Below are 22,637 nucleotides of genomic sequence, written 5' to 3'. Positions count from 1 at the left end.
TCAGAGGAGGGCTGGCAGAGGGGGGCTGGATGTCAGAGGAGGGCTGGCAGGGGGGGCTGGATGTCAGAGGGGGGCTGGATGTCAGAGGAGGGCGGGATGTCAGAGGAGGGCTGGCTGACCAGGGCTGAATGTCAGAGGAGGGCTGGCAGAGGGGGGCTGGATATCAGAGGAGGGCTGGCAGAGGGGGGGGGGGCTGGATGTCAGAGGAGTGCTGGCTGACCAGGGCTGAATGTCAGAGGAGGGCTGGCTGACCAGGGCTGAATGTCAGAGGAGGGTTGGCTGAGGTGGGCTGGATGTCAGAGGAGGGCTGGCAGAGGGGGGGGGGGCTGGCAGAGGGGGGCTGGATGACCAGGGCTGGATGTCAGAGGAGGGTTGGCTGACCAGGGCTGGCTGGCAGAGGGGGGGCTGGATGGCAGAGGGGGTCTGGCAGAGGAGGGGCTGGCAGAGGAGGGGCTGGCAGAGGAGGGGCTGGCTGACCAGGGCTGAATGTCAGAAGGGGGCTGGATGTCATGGGGGGCTGGCAGAGGAGGGGCCGGCTGACCAGGGCTGAATGTCAGAGGAGGGCTGGATGTCAGAGGAGGGCTGGCTGACCAGGGCTGAATGTCAGAAGAGGGCTGGCTGACCAGGGCTGAATGTCAGAGGAGGGTTGGCTGAGGTGGGCTGGATGTCAGAGGAGGGCTGGCAGAGGGGGGGGCTGGATGTCAGAGGGGGGCTGGATGACCAGGGCTGGATGTCAGAGGGGGGCTGGATGACCAGGGCTGGATGTCAGAGGGGGGCTGGATGACCAGGGCTGGATGTCAGAGGAGGGTTGGCTGAAAAGGGCTGGATGTCGGAGGGGGGCTGGCAGAGGGGGGCTGGATGTCAGAGGGGGGGCTGGATGTCAGAGGGGGGCTGGATGTCAGAGGGGGGCTGGATGACCAGGGCTGGATGTCAGAGGGGGGCTGGCTGACCAGGGCTGGATGTCAGAGGGGGGCTGGCTGACCAGGGCTGGATGTCAGAGGGGGGCTGGCTGACCAGGGCTGAATGTCAGAGGGGGGCTGGCTGACCAGGGCTGAATGTCAGAGGGGGGCTGGCAGAGGGGGGGGGCTGGATGTTAGAGGGGGGCTGGCAGAGGAGGGGCTGGCTGACCAGGGCTGAATGTCAGAAGGGGGCTGGCTGACCAGGGCTGGATGTCAGAGGAGGGCTGGCAGAGGGGGGCTGGATGTCAGAGGAGGGCTGGCAGAGGGGGGCTGGATGTCAGAGGAGGGCTGGCAGAGGGGGGCTGGATGTCAGAGGAGGGCTGGCAGAGGGGGGTGGCTTACAGAGGGGGGCTGGATGTCAGAGGAGGGCTGGATGACCAGGGCTGGATGTCAGAGGAGGGCTGGCTGACCAGGGCTGAATGTCAGAGGAGGGTTGGCTGAGGTGGGCTGGATGTCAGAGGAGGGCTGGCAGATGGGGGGCTGGATGTCAGAGGGGGGCTGGCAGAGGGGGGGCTGGATGTCAGAGGGGGCTGGCAGAGGGGGGGCTGGCTGACCACGGCTGAATGTCAGAGGGGGGCTGGATGTCAGAGGAGGGCTGGCAGATGGGGGGGCTGGATGTCAGAGGGGGGCTGGATGACCAGGGCTGGATGTCAGAGGAGGGTTGGCTGACCAGGGCTGGATGTCAGAGGGGGGCTAGATGTCAGAGGAGGGTTGGCTGACCAGGGCTGGATGTCAGAGGGGGGCTGGATGTCAGAGGGGGGCTGGATGACCAGGGCTGGATGTCAGAGGAGGGTTGGCTGAAAAGGGCTGGATGTCGGAGGGGGGCTGGCAGAGGGGGGCTGGATGTCAGAGGGGGGGCTGGATGTCAGAGGGGGGCTGGATGTCAGAGGGGGGCTGGATGACCAGGGCTGGATGTCAGAGGGGGGCTGGCTGACCAGGGCTGGATGTCAGAGGGGGGCTGGCTGACCAGGGCTGAATGTCAGAGGGGGGCTGGCTGACCAGGGCTGAATGTCAGAGGGGGGCTGGCAGAGGGGGGGGCTGGATGTCAGAGGGGGGCTGGCAGAGGAGGGGCTGGCTGACCAGGGCTGAATGTCAGAAGGGGGCTGGCTGACCAGGGCTGGATGTCAGAGGAGGGCTGGCAGAGGGGGGCTGGATGTCAGAGGAGGGCTGGCAGAGGGGGGCTGGATGTCAGAGGAGGGCTGGCAGAGGGGGGCTGGATGTCAGAGGAGGGCTGGCAGAGGGGGGTGGCTTACAGAGGGGGGCTGGATGTCAGAGGAGGGCTGGATGACCAGGGCTGGATGTCAGAGGAGGGCTGGCTGACCAGGGCTGAATGTCAGAGGAGGGTTGGCTGAGGTGGGCTGGATGTCAGAGGAGGGCTGGCAGATGGGGGGGCTGGATGTCAGAGGGGGGCTGGCAGAGGGGGGGCTGGATGTCAGAGGGGGCTGGCAGAGGGGGGGCTGGCTGACCAGGGCTGAATGTCAGAGGGGGGCTGGATGTCAGAGGAGGGCTGGCAGATGGGGGGGCTGGATGTCAGAGGGGGGCTGGATGACCAGGGCTGGATGTCAGAGGAGGGTTGGCTGACCAGGGCTGGATGTCAGAGGGGGGCTAGATGTCAGAGGAGGGTTAGCTGACCAGGGCTGGATGTCAGAGGGGGGCTGGCTGACCAGGGCTGGATGTCAGAGGAGGGCTGGCTGACCAGGGCTGGATGTCAGAGGAGGGCTGGCTGACCAGGGCTGGATGTCAGAGGAGGGCTGGATGGCCAGGGCTGGATGTCAGAGGAGGGCTGGATGGCCAGGGCTGGATGTCAGAGGGGGGCTGGATGTCAGAGGAGGGTTGGCTGACCAGGGCTGGATGTCAGAGGGAGGCTGGATATCAGAGGGGGGCTGGCTGACCAGGGCTGGATGTCAGAGGAGGGCTGGATGGCCAGGGCTGGATGTCAGAGGAGGGCTGGCAGAGGGGGGGCTGGATGACCAGGGCTGGATGTCAGAGGAGGGCTGGCAGAGGGGGGGCTGGATGACCAGGGCTGGATGTCAGAGGAGGGTTGACTGACCAGGGCTGGATGTCAGAGGGGGGCTGGATGTCAGAGGAGGGCTGGCAGAGGGGGCCTGGATGTCAAAGGGGGGCTGGCAGAGGGGGGCTGGATGACCAGGGCTGGATGTCAGAGGAGGGCTGGCAGAGGGGGGCTGGCAGAGGGGGGCTGGATGTCAGAGGAGGGCTGGCTGACCAGGGCTGGATGACCAGGGCTGGATGTCAGAGGAGGGCTGGATGACCAGGGCTGGATGTCAGAGAGGGGCTGGCAGAGGGGGGCTGGATGTCAGAGAGGGGCTGGCAGAGGGGGGGCTGGATGACCAGGGCTGGATGTCAGAGAGGGGCTGGCAGAGGGGGTCTGGATGTTTAATCCCGCTGCCCAGGGGGCCTTCACAGGGTCACACAGGTGAATATCAGCAGCAGTGCTGGACACCTCCAGTGGACTCAGATTGCCGAATCCACGGAGTGAAAACACCGGATGCCAGAAAAACATTGCAAACTACAGGGCGAGACCTTGTACACTCAATAAGCAAGCCGTTGTTGATAAGTGTGTATAAGATGTGCGAATCAGGTGTATGTGTGGCAATACTGTGACAGTGTGTCCCTGCACGGATACCAGAGCACGCCTCCCCGCCATGAGATCGGTTGTATAGTTGTGATGCTTGGTCTCAGCTCTCACGGCACTCATACATGTCCACTACGAGCATCACTTGAAGAATGGCTCGGGGTCGTGGTCCAGAGGGGCAGCCTAAGCACACACTGTACTTTCTATGCAGCAACCACTGCCGTTCCCTTCTGGAGAGTGTGCGCTGCCTGAGCTGAGACGTTCATCACACCCAGGCCTGGGCGTCGTGAACCCCCACGGCGGGGGTGAGGGTTTCAGGGGTCTCTTCTGTCTGAGGCTTGGCAGGCATCGCCTCGTGATTAACGGCAAAGGGTGGGTGGGAGGGGGGGGGGGGGGGGTAAGTGAGTAAAGGGTGGATGGAGAGATCGATGGACGTGCGAGTGACGGGCTGGATGGAGAGATGGCTACATTAATGAGTGAAAGGATGGATGTAAAGATGAATGAGTGAAAGAATGGATGGATGAAAGGGTGGATGGATGAGTGAAAAGATGGATGGCTTTGTGAAAGGGAGGATAGATGGTTCAATGATAATGTGTATGGATGGGTGAAATGTTGGATGGCTGAGTGAACGCGTGGATGGATGGCTGAGTAAGGATAGATGGAAGGGCGGATGGATGGAAGAGCAGGTGGATGGTCAAATGAAACAGTTGATGAACGGATGACTGAAAGGGAGAATAGAATGAAAGGATGAATGGGTAATAGGTTTGATGGAAAGGTTTAGAGATGGATGAATAGGTTTGCACAGGTGCGTTGTGACCCCACCCTGCTTTAGCAGTTACAGGGAGGTGGAGTTCCTTAGGAGCTTCTTCTGTCCGCAACTCAGCAGACAAAGGCTTATAATTAATGTGAAAGGTTGGGTGGGTGAGTAAAAGGATGAATAGATGTGTGAATGAACGGATACATGAGTGAGTGAAGGGGTGGATGGATAGAGGACGGATGAATGAGTGAAAGGGTTGGTGTAAGGCTGGATGAGTTGAAGAAAGTGGATGAGTGAAAGGGATCATGGATGGATGGATTGAGTGAAAGGGTGGATGGGTGGATGGATGGATTGAGTGAAAGGGTGAATGGATGGCTGAACAAGTGAACGGACAGATAGCTGAGTAAAATGGTAGATGGACAGGTGGATGGATGGAGTAAAATGATGGGTGGGTGTATGAGCAAAAGGTTAGATTGAGGGGGAGGGATGGATGGCGGAAAGGATGGAAAGGGTTTGGAGATGGATGGACAGGTTTGATATGGATGGGTACATGGCTGGATGGATGGACAGAATGGTAAAAGACTGAATGATGGATGAAAGAATGAATGGATGACCGAATGTAAAGGTGGAATGGTGGCTATCAGTGGATGGAAGGATGAACAGATAGATGCCTGGATGGAAGAGACATTAGAGCTCGTCTGAGGAACGTTGCAATGGCTTGCTTTGCTAGCTTGGTGCCATAAGAGTTTTGGTTCAAAGTGGGGGGTATTTCAATTTTCTTACTACTCCCTTGCATTCAGGTGGGACCTGGATGAAACATCTGTGCGTAACCTTTGTAAGTCAGGTAGGATAAACATGAATGTGTATGTGCGCTTGACTGTATGAGGACATGGGCCTATCTTGGAACTCATTTGTGCAAATGGCCAACAAACTGGAGGTCAGAGCTGAGCCTTTGCAGACAGAGATATGAATTGGACGAAGCCCTTGAGGACATTCTTGAAGTCCCTTTGGAGCAGACCCACACCACTGAGAATGGGGTAGGGGATTAAACAGCCTATTGATGTGCAATAAAGACTTCGGCCCTCTTCTTCCTGCAGAGATGTGCTCCAGAAAAGTGTGATGCCCAGGCAGAGGTAGGTCTCCTTCCTTTTGAGCCTTTGTTGTGCTTCTCCAAGGGCGTACCCTGCTCCGCCCTTCTTTTAGCAGTTTCTGGAACGGATTGTGCATTCTCCCCTATTCTCCCTGCCTCTCATCTCCGAGGTCAGAGCTCTCCACTCCAGATGTCAGCCTGCTGGACAGTTATAACTATTAGGCAGGCTTGCCAGGTTGGTGTTCCTGGGATTGTTTATGTGCCGGTGACCTGACGGCACACAATTATGCGCTGGAGAAACATTTCTGAATTCTAGGACTGGTGTCCTCAGCCAGTCTCCTTTTCAGGCCAGGGCCAGACCTGAACTCCTGTAAGTGTTCTGCTAGAAGTGCTGCTTGGGAGAAGATCTCAAGGATGAAGCTATCGCTGAGGGGAAAAGGGGCTATGGGGATATCTTTCCAGGAAAGAGCTGCCTTTCCTAGAAGTGGCACTGACAGCTCAGCCTTATGGAGGAGCACAAAGCAGTGCAGGAAAGCAACTAAGACATCAGGGCCAAACGCCTCCTGCCTCTCCCATCAATATGCTGCTGGGCCAATTCTCCATTAGGGATGCAGTATACCTGGGGGTGCATTGGCGCGAGTGGGGTACCCTAGCTCTGAGGCTCGGACAATCTTTCATCTCACTAACCGCGTTGTTCCAGAGATCTGCTCCGAGGAAGGCATCCCAGGTTACTGCAACAGTCAGCAAGGTGGTAGTTGGCATGGTCTGGGCAAACGACTACAAACCAACCAAGCCAACCTGTAGGGCAATGGGTAGACGTAACCCACGAATCTTGGTGTGTGGGGCCCATCTAGCGCCATCAGACTCCTGTAGACCTCATGGTCCATCTTTACGTTTGAAGTCTGACTTTGGGGTGAAGTCCTCAGATTGTTTTGGGTGATGACTGTTGTTGGCCCTGTACCTCACCTGTGGAGACCGCACACAGGATAATTCTCCAGCCGTGGCTGTGAGAACAAGAGAGCTGCCACCAGCTGACCATAATCACCCCCGGGGCCTCACTGGTCTCCTGCACAATACACCGAACAACCTGTATACTAGAGGTGTGGTGTCTGCCAAGCAAGGCCCGTGGTGGTGTACTACTGGGGGCGGGTGACCACAGTGGATGAGGACTTGTTCCTGAGATGCTGATGACCCTGCAGAGAGGGCCAAGTCCAACAATCTTATTTTATCTGAGTTGAGTTCAGACATCTTGCACCCCACACTTTCTACCTGAGAAGCCTGTGACTGCGGAAGGAGCAATAGTAGGACTGTCCCTCAGGACACCAGTGGTAAACAACCCCAACCACCATAGTTGGGGCCTGGAAGTCCCTGCCCACCCTGTGGCCCTCAAAAGTATGCAACAGCGTCAAATTGTAACTCTGGTTAGAAAGCATACTGCAACTAACACTGGCCTATTGTTTGTCCTCTTTTCACATTCTTTCTTTTTCAAAAATGAGTCATTATACATTACAAAAATGGCTAATATATATTACTCAAAAGATTTGAAAAACAGTTGATGCAATCCTACTAATCAAGACGGGACTCAACGGGGCATGCATATATGATAGTCGTGCAGTGCAGCGGGTCACTTTGCTGCACTGCGTGGCACGGAAAGGGCAGAAATGCGCCGTATTAAAAGGATACGGCACACGCCTGTGTTTTCCCCTCCGCTGGCGCACTTTTAGCGGCCTAGCGCAGAACGCAGCACACATAGAAAGAGAAAACAACAAAGAGACAAAGATATTTCTCCACGTTATGCCTCTCTTGGGAGGCATATCTTTTTGGCGCACTTTCAGGTTTACCTGTTCTTCTAAACCTGGGAATGCGTGAGAATCCATGGATTCTATGTGGGAACTCCTGCGCAACACCCTGAAAATTCCTCCCTGGTGGAGAGTAATGCAATGCAGTGATTTGCGTTTCATTACATTACATTATTAGAGATTTTTGAAGCCATGCAGGGGCACGCAAGGTGGCCTTGTGGAGCTCCATAAATCTCATTTCTTGTTTCTGTCGCTTTTGCACCACATTGTGCGGTTCAAGAGCGGTGCAAAGCGGGTCATAAATATGACCCAGAGAGTCCAGGACTGGGACGAAAGCTCAGTGAGTTGACCACCTGCCGCAAGGCTCCAGGAGTAATTTCTGTGTTACAGGATTGGTTGACTCCCTGAACCATAATATAAACAAGTAACAATGCAGTTAGTGGTGTTTGCTATGCCATTTGTCACATTATTGTTTCATGTTTTTACCTCCCTGTGGTATAATACTTTCCAGGTTTCTGTTGAACCCATCTGCTCTTTCCGATGACCACATGCTTCAGTTTCGCTTTCTGGGCATCCTGATGGGTGTAGCCATGCGAACCAAGAAGCCCTTGGAACTCTACCTGGCACCCTGGGTGTGGAAGCAGCTCTGCAACATCCCGTTGACCAGCCAGGACCTGGAAGAGGTGGACCTGTTGTATTATCGATGCCTGCAGGGAATCCTCCATCTAGACGACAGCGAAATCACAGAGGAGAACTTTACAGTGGTAAGAGAGTAAGATCTGGGCATGCTAATCACTCTAAAGCCAATGGATTATCAATCTCTTTGCCTATCACTGTCAACCAAGCCAACTAGGTTTTATAAACCTTACCAAACCACCCTATTCAATGATATACCACCACCGGCCTACACACATTCCAGTGCCATCAGTCATCCTTCAGAAGCATGACATCAGCAGCAATGGATGAAGTTGCATTACCCAACCATCAGACACTAAGCACTTCAACACAGACACATGCAAGTGCATCAACCCAACTTTGCCACATCACCAACAACCCAACCGGTGCGCATTAAACCGCTGTACTTAATCTTAATAAAGTTGACACACCTACAGCAAGCTATGTAGGTGGCATCATGTACAATCACTTGGCAATTCAGCCGCAAAATACGCAATCATAATCGCACCTGTAAACACCACCAAACCACAGTTTGCACTATCATCACATTATTCAGGCACATGAAACTACCAGCAGGCTGTGAAGATGCCTCTGTCCTGCCTCAGGGATACTTGTACAAGACACAGCCTCTCCAAAGGACTTTCAGACACAAAATACCACCAATGGCTGATTTCTATTGTATTGTGAATATAACTCACGTATTACGCATTGCAAACAAGCAGCAGTGCAACAGTGTATGGTAGTGAGTGTAGAGCTACAATGGGACGTCATAGTCTAGTTGGAAGAGGTGAAGGATACGCACCCACATTCTGTGAGTGTGGTCCCAGCAACGATTCACACAAAAGCCTTCTCGCAGAGTTCATTATCAGGTAGTTTCCCGAGCCAGAGGTTTGATTGAGCTCTGATCTGGGGGACAGAGGCAGAAGGAAGGTACCTGGGAGCACTGTAATGTTGGGCTTCATTTTGTAGGTCTGTAGTAGGGTCTTTGTTTGAGTAGCCGATATGGAGCAGCAGTGTCTTGAATGTTAGCCCAACTTTCACTAACAGCCAGTCCCTTGTTTCATGGCTCGTTTGGCATGGTCAGGCTTTCACAGGGTCGGCACATCATGGTGGCATGGTTATGGGGTCTTAGTAGATTGTTATCAACCTTCTTTTATAGCAGCCTGTGTATCACATGACCAGGCATCTAGTTAGCTAAATCCATTGATAGTTTGAAGGAGAGGGGGATTTTTTTCAGAGAGCAACATGTTGGTGTCCCTTACAACAAAATTGTTTCGGGGAATGAAGGTGTAAGTTAAAGATGATTGGTGGGGGAGAGATGTATCCTCCCAAAGCCAGGATTTCCTTTGTGTCGCTGTCAAGGCACAAGCAGTTGTTGATCATCAGTTGTAAACAGGTGGTGGTGTTGTGCAGACACTTGGGGCCTGATTAGATTTTGGTAGAGAGGTTACTCCATCACAACAGTGACGGATATCCTACCTGCCGAAATCTACAACCCATTGTTTTCTATGGGATTTCAATTTCAGCAGACAGGATAGCCATCACCTTTGTGACAGAGTAACCACTGCGCCAAGGCCCTTAGTGTACTGGATGCTCATTTATTACATCCAGTCCTCATTTAGTAGGGGATGCATATATGAAACAGTAGCAGGACTAGGGCAGAGCCTTGAGGGACTCCCTAAACTGCTAGGGAAGACTCTACTGCTCCTAGGTGTACCTGTGTAGTTCTGTCAGTGAGAAAGATCCTATCCAGCTTACAGCCGTTCTAGTAATCCTGAACTAGTCTGTCAGCCTCGTTAGCAGATTACTGTGGTCAATCATGTCGCTGGCCGCTGAGAGGTCAAGAAGAATCAAGGCAACTTGCTGGTGCTCATCAAGAGTGATGTATTCTTCCCTGGATTCTGCCAGGACTGACTCACTTTCTTCTGGATTGATGGTTGTGTAGTAGCTGGTGTTGTCCACATATTCTTGTAGTTTGGCTATTACAGTTCTTTCCAAAATGCTGCTATTGTGTGGGAGACTGGAGATTCAGGCCCATATTTATACTTCTTTAGCGCCGCATTTGCGTAATTTTTTCACGCAAAAGCGGCGCAAATTTACAAAATATAATTTAATTTTGTATGTTTGCACCGCTTTTGCGTAAAAAAATGACACAAATGCGGTGCTAAAGAAGTATAAATACGGGCCTCAGTGTTAGTTTGCCAATACTTCTGTGGGTTAGAAGAGTGGTGATAATGGTATGCTTCTTTCTGTTCACTGGTCTAGGTTTGTGGTCCACAAGGAGTTGATCCTTGTGGTTGTTGGCATTCATGGTGAACACTTTCTTTGTGCAGGACATGGTTCGAATGCTACATTAGAAACTTTGGGGCTAACTTGCTTATATTTCCTACTGAAAACGGATTTGAAGGTGGTCAGGTGCCACTTCAGTGGTGATTTTGGGATTGTGTCATCAATCTTCATGAGTTTTGATTTGAAAAATTGCACTAATTGTTTCAGTGTTCTTCGGGCCATTTTTGATGGTTTCGGAGTTGATTAGTTCTACAGATTCTCTTTGTTTTGTTTGTCAGGGTACTGATGCAATTGGCTGTTTTTCTTGTTCTCCAAATGGCATTTTCTGCCAATTTTATAGGTTGTTTGGACAGATTCAATTTACACCATTGATGTTTAACCTATTGGTGCGTTCTTTATACTACTACTTCCACACAGCCGGAATCCGCGGAAAAGCCCTACAATGTATACGCTTCTTCCTGTCTGGCAGAACACAGAGTCAGAACCTACGGAGATCAGCTGCAGAGTTCCATAGGGTTCATCCCTGAGCTCAACACTCTTCTACATCTACATAACCCCGCTTTCATCCATTGTCAGGGACCACGGGCTGAACATCGTCTCCTACACCGACGACACCCAGCTGATCATCTCACTGACTGAAAACCCCACTACTGCCAAGAAGAACTTCCAAAACGGGATAAAAGCCATCACCACCTGGTTGAAGGGAGCTGCATCAATCTCAACTCTGACAAGACTGAGACCCTCATCCTGGGAACACCCACATCAGCCTGGGAAAACTCCTGGTGGCCATCGACCCTCGGCACTCCCCACCCCAACAAATCACGCACACAACCTCTGCTTCATCCTGGACTCATCGTTCACCAAGACCAGCCAAGTCAACTCAGTTGCATCCTCCTGCTTCCACACACTCTGACTGCACCAAAAGATCTACAAGTGGATCCCAAAGGACTGCCGCAAAACCGTAGCCCATGCCCTGGTTACCAGCAGACTCGACTATGGCAGCGTCCTCTACACCGGTACCAACCAGTAGAACCTAAAGAAACTACAGCACATCCTCCGCCAGACTCATCCTCGACATTCCCCACCACAAAAATATCTCTAATCACCTAAGAGACCTCCACTGGCTTCCTAACAAGGAAAGAATTAACTTCAAGCTCCTAGTCCATGCTTACAATGCCCGCCACGACCTACCTCAACCACGGCATCACCTACTCCCCCACTGGACCTCTCCATTCCGTCCAACAAACACAAGCCACTGTACCCCACATACGGAAGGCCTTGGCTGGTGGAAGATCCTTTGCTTACCTCGCAGCAAAGAGCTGAAACTCCATGCCCCGGCACCTCAGGCATTCACCATCACTTCCTCAATTCAGGAAGGACCTTAAAATCTGTCTCTTCAGCTGAAGCTGAGAGGATGCCGCCACCCCCCCCCCCCCCCCTTAGCGCCTTGAGACCCACACAGGTGAGTAGTTGTGTTTTATAAACCCTGATTTGATACCTACGGGTACACCATCTGTTAATTTCTTTGGGTCCTTGTAAGTGTAATTGTCTATGTCCACCACACAGTATATCACTTAACTGTTATTTAGATTTCTTGAGATATTGCCATTTAGTGCTTTGGAGCTTAGCTGTACACATACATTCAATCAATCGCTTACTGCTAAATAGTCAGTCTTGGCAACAGGAATCGTCCTGCAGTGGAACACTGCCAACAGCTTTTGCATTCAGGAATGTTGGTCGACTGGGACAGCAACAAACCTCAGAAGCTAACGTTTGAAGACTCTCTGTACTGCTAAACTTAGCAGCACCCAGCACTAAGACTGCGATACAGACTTGGGGCCAAATTCTTTACAGACAAATAATCATAGTACAGCAACCACGCAGGCTGGGTGTGATGCTCCTCGCCATGACCTAGAGTTGCAGGGACACATGCTGACCAGTTAAGAAGAGACCGGTGAAAGGTTTATGCTGGCAGAGTCAGCTGAGGTTCCACTGGTGTGAGCCCAGTTTTCCACCCAACTTTAAATAGAGATGCAATTGTGGGAACTATCAGACCCCATTAAGGGAGTTACAGGCCAAGCAGGAGTTACTGGGTCTCAGTCTTGGAGGCCTTGGAGTTTTGCCTCTGATGTCCTGGGGTCTGTCCTACTGGCTCTGTAAAGTGGGCCAAGTACAACCTCTTTGGCACTTGACCATCAATTGCAGCGATGATAGGCAGTCAGAGACTTCTCAGTTAGCGTGGGAGCCCACAAAATCAACAATCACCAAGCAGCACAATAACCTAGTGCTGTATTTTGGCAAAAGTAAAGTAACTTGATTCTACACACTTAGGCACATTTCTACCCTGTGCCACAGGGCTTGTAAATATGCCCCTATCTACAAGATATGGAACATTTCTGTCCTCTACCCCTGCGCTGGCACACAATGGGCTGCCTAGCAGTGACACAGTTACCCTTGCACCATGGTGCAATGATGCCTGCATCACAGACAGGATTGTTTCTGTGCAGGAAGGGACAAAAATAATCCATGTAGGCTTTTCCCTCTTTCTGTGTGTGCTGCAGAATACAGATATTTCTCCTCGTTGAGCCTCCCCTGGGGATGTGTAAGAAATTGACGCATTGCCAGGTTTACAATGCCTTGTAAATCTGGGAATGTGCCAAAAAACATAGGTGTTGTGTGGGAAAAACCCACTGCAACATCCGGAGAACGCCTCTGTGCTGCAGTGTAAGGCAAAACACCTGCTTGCGCTGTGTTGCCTTACACCATATCTACAAGGCCATGAAAAGCCACTGAAAGTGACGTTGGGTGACCTTGTAGATGTGAGCCTGCACTATGCGTCAGTTTTTGTGACGCACCAGTGGTGCACAGGGCTTGTAAATAAGCCCCTTAAACCGTAATACTTCACAGCATACAAAACAATCAGACTTCTCCCCCATGGGGGTTAGACGACTGGGCCTTGTATTCTGCCCCACCTTGCTCCTCTCTCAGTTGTTCCTCTCCCACTTTTGGAGGACTAGGCAGGCCCTCTTTCCCCAGGGTTTTAGTGTTCCTTGGGCAAGTATGAAGTCTTAGGTGCCGATTACCCAAGAGTTCATTTCTAGTGCTCAGTTAACAAGCAGTGCAGTCTCACCACAGCTCAGGTTTCAGAGCCTGTTTTCCGGTATCCATCGGGGACCCACAGCATGAGCTTCACTTTATTCCCATTTATGGGCCGAATGCTGAGCCTGCAATTTTGGGGCAGGCCGCAGCAAGACGATAGCCGGAGCTGTCGCCTAATGTCTTCATTTAGTCAGTGGCTCAAAGAGTGGCCCCTCTTCTTGGTTGCTATTGAAGGGCATTAGGCAGGCCATCAGGGTGAAAGGTCACAGATGCACAAGGGTAGCCACAGCAGGGTTTCGATTGTATGATAGGTAGGCAGCGTTTAAGGCGCAGGATGACTGAAGTAGAGATGTTAAAGTAGAGTTTCGTCAGTGTTGTAGGAAGATTAATCAGTTGTCACTCTCAGCAAAAGCAACTTGCATTTCTGAAGGGATCCCAGTCTCCTCTTACCCCACTGCACAGTCCACATCTCCTCCCTCCATCTTCAGGAATGTTAGCAGTACACTTCCACAGTCTCGGAGAACAACCTCAGCTCCATCTTGTGTACATGACCAAGCAGGAGCTACAAATGAACCCCACAAGCCTCCATTACTCATCTTCACTCACGCAGGCACTGTGCACAGTACGCACTACACAGGCCATGTAAATGCACATGTATAGCATGAACATGGGACGTCAGCACATGTATATGGGGTAGCTCATAGAAGTGGCACTTTACACGAGGAGACCAGTAGACGTCTACTGCAGTGATACAGGTAACAAGCTACATCGAAGCCTATAGGGCTGGCGTTGTCTGCCAGCTCTTGGCAATCCTTGTTTTGTTTTGTCATGGTTTTTGCAAAACATTATGTTTCGGAAGCTACTGGGTATACATCAATCTAAAAAACATTGATTAAAGGGAAAAATGTTTCTTGGGTCTTAAAAAGCACACATTGTCATAGTAATCCCTGGCACGGAAGGAAACTACTTTGTGTGTGGCTGTGCTCATTGGGAAAGGACAGAATGCCTTAACTAATAGTCAAGTTAGCCACTGGCTGAAGTGGGCTGATGCGTTGCCACTTTAAGGCATGCTTGAGTTGGTTGGAAAAAATGTGAATGAGAGAACCCACAGACAAATGCATGAAGTGTGGCTGAAAACTCCTGTAACTAACCAGGGCATACACATCATTTTAGAAAATTCAAAAGGTCTTGGCTAATACAGACCTAAAAAGCCTTTGGCTGCCAGCCTCTTGCCTCTGAGAAAGTAGGCAAGAAAGCATAAAAGACCGATGGATGGAAAGAAGGAAAGAAAGAAGGAAAAAAAGCAGGGATGAAAGGAATAAAAAGAAAGAAGGATATAAAGACAGACGGAAGTAGAGGAAGACAAAGAAAATGAAACATGGAAAGATAAAAGACAAGCAGGAAAAAAGGCAAGAAAGAAGGGAAGACTGAAGGAAAGTAAAAGAAAAAATAAAGGAAGAGTAGAATAAAAGAAAGAAGGCAATAAAGAAAAAAACGAAGGAAAGCAAGAAAGAAAAGTAAGGAAAGAAAGAAATATAGGACAAATGCAGGAAATAAAGCAATAAAGGAAAGAAAGATAGCAGTTAAGAATACAAGCAAGACAGAAAGAAGGCAAGAAAGAAGGAAAGAAAGCAAGAAGGATGAAAAACCAGACAAGAAAGAAATATGAACCAAAAGAAGGAAAGAAAAAAGAAAGGAAGGAAAGAAGTAAAACAAAAGGAAAGCAAGACAAGCATTTGCAATGCAATGGGTCTCGCGTTTGCTCGAGTTAGAGCTATTAGCGTTGTAAATTCCTAACTGGACTTTCTTGCCACATAAATTGAAAATGAAAAGTAACCGTTGACATAAGCAAGCCAATTCAAAATGCCACAGCTGTCATGAGCATGAGCGTGAAAGAGAGACACAAAAGGAAAAAGAAGTTAGTTCCCAGTCAAACATATCGGCAAAAGTGCAATTATCCATGTAGCAGGGTCGGTCCCCAAGTTGGTAACAAAACCGCCCCAAGGAAGGACAAACGTAAAGCATTTACCAATGTCATCAAAAGATTTTTGAAAGACAAGGCCACGAACGAGTGAAAGTGATGGGCGTAAGGTGGGCGTGGGTAAAAGCCCAAACAGATACCAAGACGTCGGAAAAGCAGCACTTGCGTGCTGCTATACTCAACCTAAACAGATTTTAAAAACTTAGTCGAATTTTAGGGCAAGGAGAGTGAGTTTCCTTAACTACAGTTCTGTTTGCAGAGAAAATGTACCTTTCTTTGAATAATTAAATCCTGCTCTTGCAATTCTTGATGAAGGATCAAAGACACTGTCTAGGAATAAGTCAATACTTGGCCTAAGCACTTCACTAGCCAACTGGCCCTGCCTAATCTCTCTTTCTATACAAAAAGTAAATAGTGAATTAATTCAGAGCAGAATACAAAATAGAATCAAAGGACAATGGGTTTGCAGAAATGCAAGAAGAAATTCAAGCAAGAAAACACAAAAATGCATTTTTAGCGTGCTAATGTTGGAGGAAATATTCAAACTGTGACTTGATAGCTCAACAATCTAGTTCTATGAGAGACAAGTACATATTCTCTGCGGTTTATCTCTAACCTATGTTCCATCATGGCAGGTTATCCTGACCACACACCCACATCCAGGACGTCTTGCTTGCACCTCAACCAGTCTGTGCACACTGCTTCTTGTTCTTTTTGAGAGATTACACTGTGCACGTCTGCCGTCAGAACACCCTTGCACTCCCCTTAGGACAGTGTTAAGCCTCTTGGATTTCCGCGTTACATTACATTTATATAGTTCTTCGCTGTGCTTAATTTGTCAATAAAAACGTGCTGGTGCTCAAAGCCCTCCTCTCAAACATGCGGCTGCTGCAATTAAATGTGGGAGCACGGAATACTGAGGCAGCGTAATCCTGAAGCCATCTTGGGCCTCTTCAATCCATTTAAAGCCACTCCCTGACCCTTCAGCTCTCTCTTGCAGCTTTCTCCTTTCTCCAACTGTGACACTGTTTCGTTTTTCTCTTCCTCCGTCTTTCCATATAAGTCTTTTGCTCACAGTAAATGCTTGAAGCAGAAAAATAAGCGCCGGCCCTCAAAAATGGTGCTCCGCGCTGGAAACAACAAGCACAAATTAAGCACTGGCTCTTGGTACATCTGTTAAACTCCAAGGCTCATCCGTAGCTCAGGGCGGCAACAGCATATTTTTGTCAACAGCAGAACTGTAACCAAGCGAAACATGAACTCTTCACAAATGAAATGAATAGAAAGCTTAAATAGTGCTGTTTTGGGTGTTGACTGCCTGAACACTTGATGCCCTATTGTAACCAAGGAAAAGTAATCGCATAATACTTCTTCACATGCTCTGACAAAAGAATAATCCATTTTTAAAAAAATGTTTCAGTGGACCCTGGCGTTCAACCCGTGAAACTGACTCACCCCTCAAATGAGAGCCATGAATTTGGAGACTGAATTAGTTGAGATTATATTACAGAAGAGGGGTAAAGTGCTCTGCAGCCCGTAAACAGTGTTTAACTACCGGCGATTATTGTAAAAACTCCACGATCTGTAGAACCAGCACCAAAGCACAAGTAGCCCGGGTACATATTCTGAACTCAATCTGGATCTCTGACTAAATCCTGAAATAAATACATTCTCCCGGCCTCCTGTCCCAGCACCAGAATTCTTTTTTGTTTTTTTTCCGGTCACATAAAGGAATGTATTAAAACAAGGTCACATATGTTTTAAATATAGATTTGTGCGAACATTTTAATTAATTTTTATAACATTTTACATACTTTGCTAAATTCCATAAAAAGTTTGTGAATTACATTTCTCTAGTGAACTGTGGCTTGCTGTTATCACAAGTGACTTCTCGTGAGCGCACTCTTTGTATGGAACAAATCTTGTAAGCTACTGCAGAAGACTGGTTGATGCCCCTCGTTACTCACCTCGGTCTTCTGAACTCCCTCTCTTCCAACTTTTTCTTCGTACCTCTGCTGTCCTCTCTCTGTCCATTTTCCTTCGTTTTCTGCTCTTCTTCTGTGTTCTTCTCTTCTGCTGTGTTCTTCTCTTCTGCTGTAGTCCATTTCCTTCGTGTTCCTCTCTCCTTCTGTGTTCTTCTCTTCTGCTGTGTTCTTCTCTTCTGCTGTAGTCCATTTCCTTCGTGTTCCTCTCTCCTTCTGTGTTCTTCTCCTCTTCTGTGTTCTTCTCTTCTTCGGTAGCCCATTTTTCCTCTTCCTTCTCTGTTCTCTCCCTCGTCCATTCTTCTTCACGTTTTCCTCTGCTCTCCTCCTGGCCTGCTCCTCCTTTTTCACCTCCTTCCCCTGTGATTTTCCTCTTCGGCCTCCTTCTTTTCGCACTTTCCCTTCCTTCTCTTCTTTCCCTTTCCCTTCTATCTGACCCCCCGCCCTCTGCTTTCCCGCCGCCACCACCTACGTGGCCCCCCCCCCTGCTCCCATTCATCGCCCCGCCCCCCCTGCTCCCATTCATCGTCCCCCCCTCCTGCCCCCTGCTGACCCCTCCTCCCCCCTCCTCCCTCTTATGGCGGTCGCTGCGCGGCAGAGACAGCGACCCTTGACCCTAGGGTAGGTCGCTTCCCCCGCCGCTGCAGCTCCACCTGCCCAGGCTCCTGCCACCTCCCAGCAAAACCGTAAATACTCCCTGCGCTCCCCCCGTCCAGTCCCTCGTTACTCACCTCTGTCTTCTGAACTCCCTCTCTTCCAACTTTTTCTTCGTACCTCTGCTGTCCTTTCTCTGTCCATTTTCCTTCGTTTTCTGCCCTTCCTCTGGTTTCCATTTTCCTTTGTTTTCTGCCCTTCCTCTGGTATCCATTTTCCTTCGTTTTCTGCTCTTCTTCTGTGTTCTTCTCTTCTGCGGTAGTCCATTTCCTTTGTGTTCTTCTCTTCTCCTGTGTTTCTCTCTTCTCCTGTGTTCCTCTCTTCTCCTGTGTTCCTCTCTTCTCCTGTGTTCCTCTCTTCTCCTGTGTTCCTCTCTTCTCTTGTGTTCCTCTCTTCTCTTGTGTTCCTCTCTTCTCATGTGTTCCTCTCTTCTCATGTGTTCCTCTCTTCTTCTGCTGACCATTTCCTTTGTGTTCTGCTCCTCTTCTTCACCCCATTTTCTTCGTGTTCTGCTCTTCTTCCTCTCCCCATTTCCTTTGTGTTCTGCTCTTCTTCCTCACCCCATTTCCTTCGTGTTCTGCTCTTCTTCCTCACCCCATTTTCTTCGTGTTCTGCTCTTCTTCCTCTCCCCATTTCTCTTCGTGTTCTGCTCTTCTCCTGTGTTACACTCTTCTGCTGTAGTCCGTTTCCTTCGTGTTCCTGTCTCCTTCTGTGTTCTTCTCTTCTGCTGTGTTCTTCTCTTCTGCTGTAGTCCATTTCCTTCGTGTTCCTCTCTCCTTCTGTGTTCTTCTCCTCTTCTGTGTTCTTCTCTTCTTCTGTGTTCTTCTCTTCTGCTGTAGTCCATTTCCTTCGTGTTCCTCTCTCCTTCTGTGTTCTTCTCTTCTTCGGTAGCCCATTTTTCCCCTTCCTTCTCCGTTCTCTCCCTCGTCCATTCTTCTTCACGTTTTCCTCTGCTCTCCTCCTGGCCTGCTCCTCCTTTTTCACCTCCTTCCCCTGTGATTTTCCTCTTCGGCCTCCTTCTTTTCGCACTTTCCCTTCCTTCTCTTCTTTCCCTTTCCCTTCTATCTGACCCCCCGCCCTCTGCTTTCCCGCCGCCACCACCTGCGTGGCCCCCCCCCCTGCTCCCATTCATCGCCCCGCCCCCCCTGCTCCCATTCATCGTCCCCCCCTCCTGCCCCCTGCTGACCCCTCCTCCCTCTTATGGCGGTCGCTGCGCGGCAGAGACAGCGACCCTTGACCCTAGGGTAGGTCGCTTCCCTCGCCGCTGCAGCTCCACCTGCCCAGGCTCCTGCCACCTCCCAGCAAAACCGTAAATACTCCCTGCGCTCCCCCCGTCCAGTCCCTCGTTACTCACCTCTGTCTTCTGAACTCCCTCTCTTCCAATTTTTTCTTCGTACCTCTGCTGTCCTCTGTCCATTTTCCTTCTTTTTCTGCCCTTCCTCTGGTTTCCATTTTCCTTTGTTTTCTGCCCTTCCTCTGGTATCCATTTTCCTTCGTTTTCTGCTCTTCTTCTGTGTTCTTCTCTTCTGCTGTAGTCCATTTCCTTCAAGTTCCTCTCTCCTTCTGTACCCCATTTCCTACGTGTTCTTCTCTTCTTCTGTGTTCTTCTCTTCTTCGGTAGCCCATTTTTCCTCTTCCTTCTCTGTTCTCTCCCTAGTCCATTCTTCTTCACGTTTTCCTCTGCTCTCCTCCTGGCCTGCTCCTCCTTTTTCGCCTCCTTCCCCTGTGATTTTCCTCTTCGGCCTCCTTCTTTCCGCACTTTCCCTTCCTTCTCTTCTTTCCCTTTCCCTTCTATCTGGCCCCCCACCCCCTGCCCTCTGCTTTACCGCCGCCACCACCCGTGCGGCCCGCCCCCCCCCTGCTCCCATTCGTCGCCCCCAGCTGACCCCTCCTCCCCCCCTCCTCCCTCTTATGGCCAAAGGCAAGCCCGTCTATGTCCGTCCGCGCCTGGACCGCGCCCAGCGCCACGACCCCTGGCCCCCTGCACTCCCAAACCCCCCAGCGCCACTACGACCCCACCTCCCTCCACGCACTCAACCCGGGATGCTCTACAACCTGCTTCCAAGCCAACCCGAAACGCACTCATGGACCCTTCGCATGTCTTACCTGCAAGCACACCTTCCACCGCGACTGCACCCCGCCTGCCAGCCCACGCGCCAATAACCACCTCAAATGCATCCTCATCAACGCACGCTCCGTCCACAAGCACGCCATTGAACTATGGGACCTCCTGGACTCCACCGCACCGGATGTCGCCTTCATCACTGAGACCTGGATGAACGCCTCATTGGCCCCCGACATCGCCATAGCCATCCCCAACAGCTACAAGATCACCAGGAGAGACCGCACCAACCAAGTCGGAGGAGGAATCGCCATCATATTCAAGGACTCCATCAACGTCACCACCTCCACCGAAGACACCCCCCTCACCGCCGAACAAATGCACTTCCAGATCCACACCGACCCCAGGACCACCCTCAGAGGAACTTTCATCTACAGACCCCCTGGACTACGCGCCCTCTTCAGCAAATCCATCACTGACTTCATCTCCCCGCACGCCCTAGCCTCGCCGGACTACATCCTCCTTGGAGACCGCAACTTCCACCTGGAGCAGAACAACGACTCCAACACCACCACCCTGCTCGACAACCTCGCCAACCTCGGTCTCAAGCAACTGGTGAACACCCCCACCCACATCACCGGACACACGCTCGACCCTATCTTCTCCGCCAGCAATCACGTATCCTTCAGTCACTCCTCCGTAATACACTGGTCCGACCACAGATGTGTCCACTTCACCTTCAGACGCAAGACTCTCAACCTCCGCACACAACCCATCCCACGCAGACATTGGAACAAAATCTCCACGGAACAGCTACTCTCCACTCTCAGCCACAACCAACCTACCATCACCACCGACGCCAACAATGCAGCCCTCAGCCTCACACAATTGATCTCCAACTGTGCTGACAACCTCGCACCCCTCAGACGCCTCCCAAGACAGACCAACGCCAGGAAACCTCAATGGTTCACAGACGCCCTCAAGGAATCCAAAACAAAACTGCCGTACCCTCGAGAAAACATGGCGCAAAGACCACACCGCAGAAAACATGTCTGCCATAAAAAACGCCACCCGCGAACACCATCAGCTGATCCGCGCCACCAAAAGAATATCCTTCAAAGACAGACTGGACAAGAACACTCACAACAGCAAAGAACTCTTCAACATTGTCAAAGAGCTCTCCAACCCTAACGCCAACTCCATCACGCCCTCACAAGATCTCTGCAACTCCCTCGCTACCTTCTTCCATCGAAAGATCACCGACCTACACGACAGCTTCGGTCCTCAGACCCAGCCAACCACAACAGAACCCACAGCCCCAGCCATCACCCTCAACGCCTGGACAGCGCGGAAGAGACCAAAACCACCATGAACACCATCCACTCCGGTGCCCCCTCGGACCCCTGCCCCCACTTCATCTTCAACAAAGCCGACGACATCATCGCCCCCCATCTCCAGACCATCATCAACAGCTCATTTGCATCTGCCACCTTCCCCGAGAGCTGGAAACAGGCGGAAGTCAACGCTCTCCTGAAGAAACCTACGGCGGACCCCAGCGACCTGAAGAACTTCCGCCCCATCTAGCTCCTCCCCTTCCCTGCCAAAGTAATCGAGAAGACCATCAACAAGCAACTGACCAAATTCCTTGAAGACAACAACCTACTCGACCCCTCCCAGTCCGGATTCCGAGCCAACCACAGCACAGAAACCGCCCTCATCGCTGTCACCGATGACATCAGATCTCTGCTGGACAACGGAGAAACAGCCGCCCTCATCCTCCTCGACCTCTCGGCCGTCTTCAACACTGTCTGCCACCGAACCCTAATTTCCCTCCTCCACTCCACCGGTATCCAAGGACAGGCCCTGGACTGGATCACCTCTTTCCTCTCCAACCGCTCCCAAAGAGTCTACCTCCCGCCATTCCGCTCGGACCCCACCGAGATCATCTGCGGCATCCCACAGGGCTCCTCGCTCAGCCCGACTCTCTTCAATGTCTACATGAGCCCCCTCGCCGACATCGCACGCAAACACAACATCAACATCATCTCCTACGCCAACGACACCCAGCTGATACTTTCCCTCACCAAGGACCCTACCATCGCCAAGACAAACCTGCAGGATGGAATGAAAGACGTCGCAGAATGGATGAAACTCAGCCGCCTGAAACTGAACTCAGACAAAACGTTAGTCCTCATCCTCGAAAACACCCCGTCCGCCTGGGACAACTCTTGGTGGCCCACAGCCCTGGGCACGCACCAACCCCCTCAGACCACGCACGCAACCTCTGATTCATCCTGGACCCGCTTCTCACCATGACCAAACAAGTCAACGCTGTCTCGTCTTCCTGCTTCCTCACTCTCCGCATGCTCCGAAAGATCTTCCGCTGGATCCCCGCCGACACCAGAAAAACTGTGACCCACGCCCTCGTCACAAGCCGCCTGGACTACGGAAACACCCTATACGCAGGAACCACCACAAAACTCCAGAAACGTCTTCAGCGAATACAAAACGCCTCCGCACGCCTCATCCTCGACATACCCCGCCACAGCCACATCTCCGCCCACCTGAGACACCGCACTGGCTAACCGTCAACAAAAGGATCACCTTCAGGCTCCTCACCCACGCACACAAAGCCCTCCACAACAAGGGACCCGAATACCTCAACTGTCGCCTCAGTTTCTACACGCCCACCCGTCA

At 51.3% G+C, this 22,637-nt stretch overlaps 1 protein-coding gene across 1 annotated transcript in view; it reads left to right on the top strand.

Annotated features, from left to right (window-relative positions):
- LOC138257190 (probable E3 ubiquitin-protein ligase HERC1) overlaps positions 1-22,637 on the top strand; it is an 805,868-nt gene that overhangs the window by 764,238 nt on the left and 18,993 nt on the right. The window contains exon 74 of the mRNA XM_069205891.1: positions 7,710-7,962. Within this exon, the coding sequence (XP_069061992.1) occupies positions 7,710-7,962 (253 nt within the window). The remainder of the gene's footprint in view (positions 1-7,709; positions 7,963-22,637) is intronic.

This window comes from Pleurodeles waltl, chromosome 1_2 (assembly GCF_031143425.1).
Source record: "Pleurodeles waltl isolate 20211129_DDA chromosome 1_2, aPleWal1.hap1.20221129, whole genome shotgun sequence".
NCBI lineage: Eukaryota > Metazoa > Chordata > Amphibia > Caudata > Salamandridae > Pleurodeles > Pleurodeles waltl.
Note: the sequence above shows the minus strand (reverse complement) of the source record. Positions and strands in the feature narration are given on the sequence as shown.